General features: G+C 39.3%; 1 protein-coding gene across 2 annotated transcripts; it reads right to left on the bottom strand.

Annotated features, from left to right (window-relative positions):
- Positions 1-2,085: 2,085 nt before the first annotated feature.
- C9ORF152 (chromosome 2 open reading frame, human C9orf152) lies at positions 2,086-7,967 on the bottom strand. Of its 2 annotated transcripts, NM_001318425.1 has the most exon segments (3): positions 2,086-2,665; positions 2,667-3,164; positions 7,580-7,967. In NM_001318425.1, coding segments are annotated over 3 exon segments (804 nt in total). In that variant the 5' UTR covers positions 7,809-7,967; the 3' UTR covers positions 2,086-2,588.
- Positions 7,968-12,885: the final 4,918 nt, after the last annotated feature.

Here is a 12,885-nt window from a genome sequence, read left to right as displayed (position 1 = left end):
CTGAACTAGAATTTCAGGATTCCAAACTCTCCTATGTGCATAAATCAGTCACATTTGCCCACTGTTAAAATAAGGTTATTGTTACTCAGCTTGCTTTTCTGATACTCTTGAATTCAGTGCTTGAAGCTTGGCTTCAAGTTATAGTAATGCAATAACGATAGTTACTCCCCATGAGTTCCAAACATGAAAAAGCAAACAGCAAAGTGCTTTGAAAATCAGGTAAGTTTGAGAGCTGTGACTTCACGAAATTGTTCCCTTTTTCATTTTTTTTACTAAGGCTGCTTTAGGGAGAAAATAATAATTTTCAGGCAGTGCACCTGTGTAATATTTAAAATATTACATATCTTGAATATGTAATTCTTGAAATGCAGGTTTAGCAACCTTTCTCATAACTAACAATACTCCATTAACAAATGAAAATGTACTGAAATTTTCCTTCTGTTATGTCCTTGGGATTTAAACTAAAAGACTTTTCCAAAGGCAAAATGCCCTTCCTAATTAAGCTCGTCAGTACAAAGCACGCCAGTATGCTAGAGAAGCCTCAGGAAAGAACAAAGTGCCTGCAAAGGATTTGGTTATTAAGTCTGCATATAAACTTTCACCGACTTTTAAATCAAGGTATTCAAGCCTGTGTTTAGTTAAGATAAATAATTCAAAGCACTTTAAAATCAATTTAAAAGTATTTGCAGAAAACAATATCACTAATTTAGTCAAATGGGTGCGTAGAGTAGGTAAGTAGCTAGATAAGATTCTAGGATTTCTGTGATACTGACTTAAAAATTGAAGTTGCATTCACTGAAATGTTTTCAAGTGTTTCATTGCAACTATCTGGTATAAGGCCAAAATGATCTTGAATTTATTTTTTAATAGGTTTTATAGTGGCTTCTTGCCAACGTGATTATTTTTTTTCTTTTCAGTTGTTCCTTTATCTTGATGTGGTTCTGTTATGGTCTCCAGACTTGTAGATACAACAAAAACAACACTCCAGTATAATGAAAGGCTGGAGTGCAAATCAATAAACTCTGTAATCAGCGAGACAGGAAAATAGAAAGCTAATGTGCACCACAGAGTTCAGAAAACTCATTGTCCTTTGATATTTCTCTCCAGGTACTTTCTCGTTTCATATAGCTAGTTGTTATCTGGTATTTTATCCTTGTTATACCTTAACCTATTATCCATAATTGCATTTTATCTTTTTTCAGTTCTTTTTTTTTGTAGTACTTCTAGTACTTAATTTTTGGTTTTGGTTTGTGTTTTATTTCTTTTGTTGTTGTTTTAGATTCTCTCTGTTTTTATACATTAGTTGTGATTGCTTATTAATGTTTCATGCCTACTGAGAAATAGGAATAAATTAAAGAGTGGTGAGGCACTGCCACGGGCTGCGAGAGAAGCTGTGGATGCCCCATCCCTGCAGGGCTGGATGAGGCTTTGGGCACCAGGTCTGGTTAGAGGTGTCCATGCCCATGGAAGGGGATTGGAACTAAGTGGGCTTTAAGGTCCCTTCCAACCCAAACCATTCTGTGATTCAACACTTACGACTGTGAATCTCCCGTGAAGGAGTCGGCTCTCATGGCCACGTCCAGAGAATGGTAGTGAATGGAGTGGTCAGGAGTGGTGTTCTCCAGGCAGCGGTACTAGGGCTGGCCCTGTTTAATATCTTTATTGATGATCTGGACAGGGGGATTGAGTGCACATGGTAAGTTTGCAGATGACACCAAGCTGGGAGGAAGTGTTGCTTTGCCTGAGGGTAGAAAGGCCCTGCAGAGGGGTCTGGATAGGCAGGATATCTGTACTGAGGCCATTCATGTGAGGTTAAGCTGTGTCTATAGAAGCATGTACTACTACAGTTATATTTGTGTAGATGAAATTGTTATGTTCCCTTTGAGTTCATACAGTAGAAAGGTGCACTGTACTTCTGACAAGGAGGGTATGTTAATACAGGGTATCAGGGAACTAAATAATTATTTCAGAGTTTGGTTCTTTAATGAAATATTGGGTGTAGAAGGGAGTCAATAATGTATTTTTACAGGATTTATATATAAGAAAAATGTGCCATTTAGTGTGTCCCATCAAAACAACAGTAGATGTGAGCAAAGATTTTATTAATTGCTTTTAAAAATACATTAAAAATTATAATGAATATCTTTTTTTTGAGAAAAGGCTATTATGAAATCATATTAAGTGCATGAATCACCTTCAGTACTGTTTCATTGCTCATTTATTTATTGTCTAGTCAAATCGTACCATACTGAAGTTCAGCCTTGTTGTTTCATCAGCAGTTTTGCTAATGTTTGCTATAGCTCTCAGATCTTTCAAATTGTTGTTGTGACTCAGTCTTTGTTTCTAAATAAGTAACCTGAAAATAGAGGGGAAACGGCCCAGAAAAATTGCTCCAATATCTGGAATAATAAAAGTGAGCTTCTGTTGCAGTCCAACATCTTCCTTACAACTCACTTTAGACTGTACTGTACAGCAACAACTTATTTTGTGAAGATCTTCCTTGGCTAATAGGAGACAGGTTGATCACAGTAACAAGGAATGCTATTTTGCTGTTTTAAGTTTTACTCAAATTTTTGACTGAACTTTATTTATTGCAGAGTGTCTTCACTGTGAGACATATAATCCAAGCCTCCTTGCTGCTTCTGAAATTCTGGGTGCTTTTTTATTAGGGAAAGGATAAAAGTCTAACTTGTGGCAAGTTGGCGGGTATTTTGTAGAGGAAATATGGTGATGCATCCAAACTGATGAAGTGTCTGACTTCAGAGCAGGCTTTTGGCACATTCCTGAGATGGTGCTGCCACTCTCTTTGCTGAAACTGCTCAATGTACTTGAACTGAGCATGGAGAGTTCACTCGCTTCTTCTAATTCCTTGTGTTGCAGTGCGCCATTTTCCTCTGCAATCAGCCTCTGATTGTCAAAACTGCACGGTTCATTCCTGCAGTAGGAAAGATCCCAGGGAACTTTCTTACAAGGACTTTGTGCCAGGCGGTGAATTCCCAGGTGAGTACGCCAGGGTGAGCTGTCATGTGCAGTGCCATTGCTGGTCACCTCCAGCCTGACCTTTCTGACAGGGACATGTTCCGTAAATGACTTTGAATTTCTAACTTTTTTATTAATTAAAACAGCGTTGACCATTGATTCTGGGAAAACAGATTCATGCTCACCTGCAAGAGAAATGCATGTATGCACTTTATCATTGCGGCAGAAATTAAGGGTCTACTTCAGCTGAAGAACTTTAACAGTGGTGTCTGTACTCCTTCCATCTGTGACCAAGAGTAGTTCAAACTCTTTTGATGCCAGATTACAGAGTAGAAGTATTTCTCACTCAGTTTTGCAGTTTGAAGTCATAAATGCTACCACAGAGTCAGTTAAATGATAATGGAGATTTATCAAGTCAATATTGATCTAAGCGCTACTCTAAGACTCATTAACAACACAGATTGAGAATTGACTTTCAGTAATTAACTGCTTGTAAGCAAAAATTCTTAAGGTGATCAGGGGCCTGCTTAATGTGTTGATTGGTACTGTGATTTGAGAGACACAAGTGTTCGGGTTGATACTGTTTGAAGCTTGTATTCACAGCCAAAAAATATTCTGAATTTCTTTCCTCTTTTTCCTAACACAGAATCATTAACATATAGGCTTGTATTTATTACTTTATTACTTATTTTTTCCCACCTCTGTGGCTTAATTTCTAACGCAATATGAAAGTTACTGCCGGAAATGCATAGGATATTAGAAATAGAAATGCTAATGCTACTTTAATTAGATGTAGCAGGTATTAAATTACTGAACATGACTGGCCTTCTGTGCCTTGAAAATGAATAGAATCTGAACCATTGTACTAAAGATAAACAAACAGTGCTGTTGACGTTGTAAGCACTAATTAAATGCACTTTAGTTACTTTAAATATAGCTTAACGTAGAGGTTGTGCAGAATGCTGACCTTATTTATGGGTCTGGGTTAAAGGAACTGAATTTTTTTCAGTACTAATTATGAAGTATATTGATGTGAAAAAGAATAGACATAGAGAGCTGATTTTGAAACATGAAATCTGAATAGTCGCTTAGAAGAATTCTAACCTTCAATTTGAAATGAAACTAATTGGAATAGGATGTTGCCATAAAAAGGAAGTGAACACAAAAATCCTCCTAACAGTGTTTCATATCATTTTTATGAGAAATGATCTGAGGATGTCAGATGCAGCTGATATACTGGCAGTAAATGAACCTGTACAACGGGGCTTCAGTTAAGGAGAGGCTTTTGCTGCTGTCTTTGGCTCCCACTACTAAAACAACAGCACTTGTACAGTATCATAGAGTTTTCTCTGCTGCTCATTTGGCCACAGAAGATGGATCTGATAACAGCTGGGAAGTGAGAGTCGTGTGCATCTTCTGCATTGTGTAATCAGGAGAGAGGAGACAAAAACGCACCCTAATCGTAGAGCATGTGTCTGTGCTATGTCTATACAGTGAAATATACTAGAAGAATTTCCTAGTGTGAAGCCATTCTTAGAGATGAGAACCCACAGTTTTGCATCATGAAACAGTGAGAATCAAAGTTATCAATGTCTGGACTTATGGTCATATTTTTCCAGGAAATAAAGCTCAGCTTGCAATGCTGCAGAAAGTCCATTTGCGATGTGGAGGTCTGCAGAACAGCACAGTATAGCACCAGGCTACAAAGGAGAGTTTGTTCTTCATGTGTGAGAGAAAAGGCAAGAGAAAGGAGGAACTGAGAGAATCTCGGGGCTGCAGCTTTGCACATTCTCGTAGATATCACTGCATTTTTAGATGAACTCATGTTGATAGGCAACATCAGGTTTTATCTCGAATCATCTCAACTGGTCATTGGAAGAATTATGATCTGGTTTGAGCTGATCAGAGAGTTCAGTGTAATGCATCAGTCCAAGTCAAATAGTCTGAACTGGTTTTCAGTTCAGGTTTGATTTGATTCCTTGGCTACAGATGCAACACACAAAGTTGAGCAATGAGCTGTAATAAGAATGTTGGAGCCCTGAGCCGTGCTCTGTTGAGGTAGTGCACATTCAGCACACCCTGAACTTTTGAAGAAAGCTTGATTAAGATCTTTTATCTTTTAGAAAAGACAGATCTTCTGAATTGCACATAATAGCCTTGCAGTGAGGTTGTCTACCATTTGACCTTTTTCATATGCTGTTATCATAGATTCTGAATTAATAGAAGTTGATCTTTCAAGTCTTAGAAGAGATTTCTGCAGTCAGAGGTCCAACGTTTACTCCATTGTTACTGCATGACCTGAATGCTACTTTAATTCCTAAAGTAAATATTGTTTTTCTTCTTCTTAGCCAAGGAATAATGAATACACTATTGTATAATCCCTATATGGAGATTTGCAAATCTTGTCATCCATCTTCTCAAAGAATGAGGAACTGGCAGAAACATGAATGTGGCTGTGTGTATTGGAGGCAAACCAGAGGCAAGTTGTTTTAAGGTGACTTATCAGTTACTAGCTCACCAGTCAAAAACCTAGAGAAGTTAAAGAGTTTGAAGTTCTATTTAAAGGTTCACAATTCCAAAGCAGATAATGAGATGCAGAGCTGGAAGTCCTTATGGAATCCTGAAGTTAGCACTTCAACTGCAGTGCTGTAAACCTACAATGCCCAAAACCACTGTGGCATCATGGAAGGACAGATGGCCTATCTGCAGGAAGTATCCAAGGTTTTACTAGTTAGAAGAAAGAATTTTTGCAGGGATTTTTGGGATCATGAAGGAATGAAGGCATCCTTCTAGCATGGCATCTCATGTCTCTGACCTTGGAGGTTTGTGTGTATGTGTAGTCTTAGTGTTGTCGTTACCCCTCAGCAACAATTTTACTCTCTGAGTATGGTTGCAGTACAAAGAAATGATTACTGTCAGTACAAAAAAGCAACAAAAAAGCAACACATGGAGTGCTTTGTGGTATGAGCTGGAATTTCTGCATATCTCAGGCTTGTAACTTAAGGAACGGAGGGCAGTATGCTATCTCATTTTAGTGGTGTTTATTGCATCCTGATATCCTCTTGGAAACTGATGCACGTAACAGCTTCAAAGTGCTGAGCTACATAATAGGTTTTTCCTACTTTCAAACCACAGGAATGTTTAAGGTTAGCTGTAATGGTGCTGAGAACTCAACTGTTTCTCACAGCAACATTAACCCCTTCCACACAAGGTGATTAAAGGTAGAAGTTCAGTGTCACAGGCTCTGTTTTTCTTAATGCTTTGGGCTATGTGCATGTATGTGAAATCATGTATGCGAACTTCCAGCACAGCTAAGTTTTTAAATTCTCAGAACTGTAGAATCTTTAATCTTTTCTTTAATCTTCAATTAATGTCCTGGCCAAGAAAAAAAAAATTGCTCTGATGATGTGTATTACGTCTGAAGTTTCATCTGAATTTCATTGGAATACAGACCTCTGCTTCCTTTCCTTAACTGGTTCATATTGTTGCTTTGCCTTCAGGTTAGTTGCCTTTTCATACCTGATTAAATAAGCTTGCACATTCACATCCCTTTCTTCCTTAACTAGGCTTGTTTGTTTGTTTGTTTGTTTAACATTAGAATTTCTAGCCATTTGGATGAAATGATATTGAGGAAGCTAATATGTTTTATGGTTCATAATTAGGTGGTTTTTTTCTGTTGTTTCAATGACACTCCTGGTCAGCTACAGCCAAAATCCAGAACTGCTGAAAAATGTAGAGGAAAACGTAAGGAATGAGATAGCCTAAGTTCTCTATTTGTTCAGCTAAATACTAACAGCAGAGGTGAACTAAACACATTTTGCATAGTGGTACTGCATTCAAAGACAATTTCATTCATTGATTTAGTATTCTCAGTATCGCTTTAACTTAGAAAGTAACTGAAGATGTATCGGTGCAATATTGCAAGCAGTATTTGAACTGAAAACTTCAAAACAGTTGAATGTTTGTTTTATAAAAGCTGTCTGGCATAGCAGAAAGATGATTGATACACTGTCACTTCCTTTCCTGTTTTCCAAGCACTGTGCAATGAAAATGCTTTCAAAAAGGGACCCTTCGTCCCAAGATTATATCTTTGTTACCCACTGTTACTTAGTAGAAGTTATTTTCTAAGCAAATGCCCAACTTCTGCTTGATATTTGGCATTACCTCCTGTAGTCTTGTAGGATGCATTTCTTTACACAGACAAAGAAGAGAAAAAGAGACAGAAGACCCATGACTGATTGTTCTGGTGAAAGGATTTGACAAAGAACATTTCACAAATAGGTTGATGAGAGATGTGAAGTATGTGGCTCCTGTAAGAATAAACACCGACGTTAAGAATTTTACTTTCCTAACCTAAAAACTGTAAAACCTTTAATCAAATGCATTCGTCTATTTCAAGTTGACGTTTGTCTGCTGTGAAATTGAATGATAGAGCCATAAGACTGCCTGTTAATGAAATGAATAATAAACCTAAACTGACAGAAAAGTAGACTTTGTACCTCCCTTGAAGCTGAGCATTAAAAGAACGAAGAGAGAAGTTATTCAGTATTTAAAGTTTTTACATCTACAGTTACATTGTTTCCTATAAATCCAAGCATACCTGTTTTAAATACAATAATGTGTGATTGCAGCTTTTGCTTCTGTTTTATGTGGTCATACTGCTCCTCAAGTAAGCTTACATCCATCTTGCTTGGCTGCTTATGACGATCTGAATCTCGTAGCTCTGAGGTATGAGTCACTGAAAAAATACCAGTCGTGTATTTGTAAGCCTTTACCATCTGTTCCCACAAGGAAGAAAAAGTCATGCAGAAGCAGGACGTTTCCTTCATTGTGTTGGCAAAAAGAAGCACATCAAAATATCTGAAATCTTCCTAAATGATGAACTAATTCTCTTTTCTAAGTTGGGTAACTTCTTTCAGAAGTGTCTGCTCTGAAGCTGTGGATTTCAAGCAGCTTGTTCTCCTGCAGCACACCTTGAGCTCCTGCATACAGATTTCATGGTGATAGCAGGATTTATGATTGGATTTAATGTTGACTTAAGGTTGTGAACACACAAGGCTTTGCCAAAAAAAACATTGAAATTCAAAACCTCACTGAACACAGTCAGGTGCTCAAAGGGCTGGATAATACTGGTTTATGTAGCAAGGCTGCCTTTTAAAGGGGTGCTGTCATGGTGACCTGACCAAGACAGTAATTCCATCAGGGAAATCTTCAGGTTTCTTTTAATACATTTTCTGTCTTTTTCTCCCCGTTCTCCTTCCTTAACTTTCATCCAGTGTCATTCTTGTTGCAGCATCTTGGGCAGTAGGGTGAGGACTGGACTGACAACCTTCATAACCTTGCTAAAGATATTCCTGGGTGCAAAGTCAAAGCAGAGCTTTATGCAACAGTGAGGAAAAGATTAAAAATAATAAAAACACGCATCTTTTTCTTCTATGAGTTAAAGTATGAGAGTGTCTGAATGACAAGCTGCACATTTCTGTCCCTGAAATAGGTCCTTTTGATGCTATTACAAGGATCCAAGGGAGTCGCATGGGAGAAATGCTGTTAAGCCACAGTGTCAGTATAATTGTTCAGCTGCTCGGTTCCTTGCAGTGAGAAGCATTGCACAACAGTGTGAAAGGGCAGTGTGTGGAAGGAATGCCTGCGTGCTGTATTTTTCCACTTACTGGGAGAAATCATGCTCTCGTTGGCATTCTAAATGATTTACTGAATCAGGTTCAAAACATGCAGATCTTAGGAATCTGTTTGGAAGCTGTGTGTAAACAAGTGACAAAAGTCTTGCTACAGAGTTACGTGCATAAGGTTCTGGTAAGGCTCAATTGGCTCACAGGTGTAAATCTGCTTTAATTCATTTATTCACTTAATTGCTTTTGCCTTCCTATTATGCACGTGTCTTGCAAATCATGTTCCCTAGCTCAGCTGCAGTCCCATTCTGCCCTACCAGAAAGAAAAGTAAGCACAACAGTTTATCAGACACTGACTACTTGTCAAGTCAGCTTCTCTCCCCTGAGCCCTGAAAAAGCATGTGTTGTGTTAAGAGTTGTTCTGATGTTGCTTTGGAGTATCTGCTTTGATCTTCTGCCTTCAGTAGTGACAAACAGTAGTGCTCTGCAGAAGGCTGCCTTGTTTTTTTCTGGTGTTCTGAGTTGTTGGCACATGGAGTCCTCCTCTGGACCTTCAGGCAGTGGGTTTCTGCATTGGGGCAGGAGATTTAATTAGTCTCATTGCAGTTTGAGCTGCTATTCAATACAAACATTATCAATGGCCATAAAAGTTCCCCAATCTTCTTAAAATTCCAGTCACACTGTGTGGCTCTCTGACCTCCTGAGAGAGCGACTTGTAAACCCTGAGCGTGTGCTGCAGCCAGAATTACTGTGATACCATCCTTTAACGTGAGTGTACACTCTGTCTTCAAAGATGTCCACCTCTCTTCTCATTAGAAGGGCATTGAAAGTAGGAGTTTTTATCTGATCAGGAAGTATTATGATTTTTGATCACTTGTACTGTAGCATCGCCTCAGGCTCGTGGAAAGCCATCACGCTCAGTTACACGTGCCCTGTACAAGGCAGCCTCTTTCCAGACAGTTGCATGGGTAAATAACAAGAACAGAATCAAGGAAAAGAGCTGCCCAGTGAAATGGAGTGAGTGCAGGTGGTACAGCAGGTCAGGAGAACCAGGAACAGGATTAGCTTTTGTGTTGCTCAGCCCATCCCTAACACACTGCTCTTTGTTTCCTTTACAGGGGACGGTTGTGAGCATGGCATCCTGATTCTGCCCCGGGAGGACTGTGTTTGTGTGTATGCATGCATTTGGCAGTGCTTACTTTGCTTGCTATCAAGGTGTGTATATACACATACATGTGTGTGGTTTGTCACAGCCAGGATATGATCCATAAAATGAGGTGCAGATCTAACATCCAGGGGATCACAGAGAAAATGGGGCTGTGGTTTTGATGTACAGTGATTTGATGTAACTAATTCTTGTTACACCACTGACATAAGCTTGCAAATTGCTTACCTGTGGCTTCTGTTCTTATACTGCAGTGGAACACCTTCCTTTGTACTCCAGCCTGTTTAGGTAAAAGGGAAAGAAAATATTTGTCTTTGATACACACAAAATGGAAATGATGACTTGTGTTTAAGTCAGTCATCATTCACTCTTTAAATGGAGGTACTCAGATCTGCAGACCGCTGTGTGCTTTTAAAGGATGCAGCAGATGGCACTATTGGAGTGGTGCGACTGTAGGCTCACCTTAGTCCTAAAACATCAGAGGCCCAAATTTGCTTTGTGTGTTTCTGAGGAACATAAGCAGCCAAACCACTTTTTAGCATTGCTACGTGCATTTCTTAACAGTACTGTAGGTTCTGAAAGCTTATTGCCATGATTAGGTTTCTGGGGGGGAAAAAAAATAGCCTTGTATTTAATTGAACCAACCCTTAAAATAGTCTATGAGTGATTTTTATTTCATTATCCACTGAAGTCTGAAGTGCTATGTCTTCTCTTAAGTCTTCTGTTCATTCATCACACAATTGAAGCAATTTTTTCATTTCCTTGAGGCAAAATAAATCTGTGAGTATATTATAGTCCAAAAGCAGTGGTTTCCAGAACCTGACGTAGATGCTTGCTGCCCTTGACCTTGGTTGCAAAATCTCATTTAAAAAATGCAACTAATTTCATCACATTAATTTGTGAGTAGTAAATTACTTTTAATTCTAAAAATATTTGAAGGATCTCGTCAGAATCACTGTTGATTTCAAGATAATTAAAAAAAAAATGCTCATAACAGTTAAATATGGCTGAATGCAATTCCTGCAGCACTGGGTTTTATGGCACACCTGGGGCTGGAGGTAAATGTGGTTGTTCACGTTGCTCATGTGGAGAATTACAAGCACGTGGCCTGCAGTGTTTGTGAGGGGTGCAAAGGCAGATTACAGATATCTAGATTTAACAGGCACTGAGAAGGAAAATAAAAGTGCCTATGATTATGAGGGTGGATAGTGATAGGACAAGGGGGAATGGTTGCAAACTGAGACAGGGGAGGTTTAGGTTAGATATAGGAGGATGTTTTTCACACAGAGGGTGGTGACGCACTGGAACAGGTTGCTCAAGGAGGCTGTGGATGCCCCATCCCTGGAGGCATTCAAGGTCAGGCTGGATGTGGCTCTGGGCAGCCTGGTCTGCTGGTTGGTGACCCTGCACAGAGCACAGGGGTTGAAACTCGATGATCATTGTGGTGCTTTTCAACCCAGGCCATTCTACGATACTATGATTCTATGGTAATCCCCTTTCTGTAGCTTTCTATGGACGTATATCTATTACTCACACATGGTCTCGAATTGTTGGAATCTATTAGATTGTTAGAAAATTTAGTAATAAATAAGAAACATGAAAACAGGGTGCCTGCCCTTATTGGTGCTCCAGACAATACTAGCAGAATCAATTGTAATTATTTACTTTTTAATGAGATTTTTTGATAAGAGCACATATCTTTCTGTTATTCAAAGCACAGCTCTCAAGCACACTGCAGTTAGGGACTGGTTAAGTAGTCAGAGCACAGCACTTTCTAATGATGTAAGATCATTTTATGGTGTTCTCTGCACACCCGTGATAGTGGGATGAAGGAGCCCATGGTGCAAGACTTTGGAATGATCTTGAAATGTTTATTTTATCTGCTGACCTTTTGCTTCTCACACCCGGCCTTGCATGTGTTGAAAACTTGGTGCTATGCCATTCCTTTGCAGAATCACTGTGGTTTTGGTTTTTTGGTTTCTTTTTGAGGGTGATCAAGGCAGTCAGGCCCAAATAACAGGAGTCATAGAATCACAGAAAGGTTATCTGATCCAAATCTCCTGTAATGAACAGGGACTCCTACAGCTCGGTCAAGTGAATCAGAGCCTGGCTTAGCTGGATTCACCTACATTAAATTAAACTGTGATGATGGTGAGGGGTTAAATGCAGGAGATGTCCTGTATGTGGACCATTTATTTTTTCTTTTGTGCCTGGCATAAGCAGCATTTAAAAACCTGTGTTCTTCTGTCTTCACTCTATTGGTGCTGAGGATTAATTAACTTTCCTTTGGAATGTCAACTGCTATGGAAAGTAATTTAAAATGCCAAGCTTTGCTCTGTTAGCTGTCTTTACTCTGTTGGTTGTCTGCATGAGTAGGACTGGAATCTCTCTCTCTCTCGGTTTGAACAGTCAGCATCCAAGACGTAGGGTCAGGATTTGCTGTTCATTTTGTGGTTTTGTTTCAGTTGCCCACTGAGAACTCCTCAGATGCCCTTTTGTGAGTGACAATGTGCAGAGACAAGTCCAAGAAGAAAGTGAAGTTATTTACACTTCAGGCATTTTAACCAAATGAGCCCTGACATCTTTCCTTCTGTTTCCCTTTCTTCTTAGTTATAGGGTTTCTTAACTCAGTATGACTAACAAAATGGTTAGTTTTAGTCTTGGAGGTACCCAAGGTCAGGCTGGACAGGGCTCTGAGCACCCAATGGAGCTGTGGGTGTTCCTGTTCACTGCAGGAAAATTGGACCAGTTGGACTTTAAGGGTCCCTTCCACCTCAAACGATTCTGTCACTCTATGATATTAACATTATAAAGCTGTCCATGAGAAGAGGATGAGATGGAAGTGAATTGCCCTCACGAATAGGCCTTGAGAGGATTTTGGATATTCACTGAAGTTTCCTTGATTCTCGGATGTCTTAAATTCCAGTTACTGATAAGCAGAGCTCACATTTGTGGCACTGCTCTGTACGTATATTTTCTATACGATCTGTTTCTCAGTGTTTCCTGCCCATGGAGTTGCAATGGCTCCAGCTCTGTGAGTGACAGCCACTTATGTTTATTCATTCTTGCAACAGACAAAAAAACATTTGCAAGGAGGAACTCAAGGAGATGTTC

This window comes from Gallus gallus, chromosome 2 (genome assembly GCF_016699485.2).
Source record: "Gallus gallus isolate bGalGal1 chromosome 2, bGalGal1.mat.broiler.GRCg7b, whole genome shotgun sequence".
Lineage (NCBI taxonomy): Eukaryota > Metazoa > Chordata > Aves > Galliformes > Phasianidae > Gallus > Gallus gallus.
Note: the sequence above shows the minus strand (reverse complement) of the source record. Positions and strands in the feature narration are given on the sequence as shown.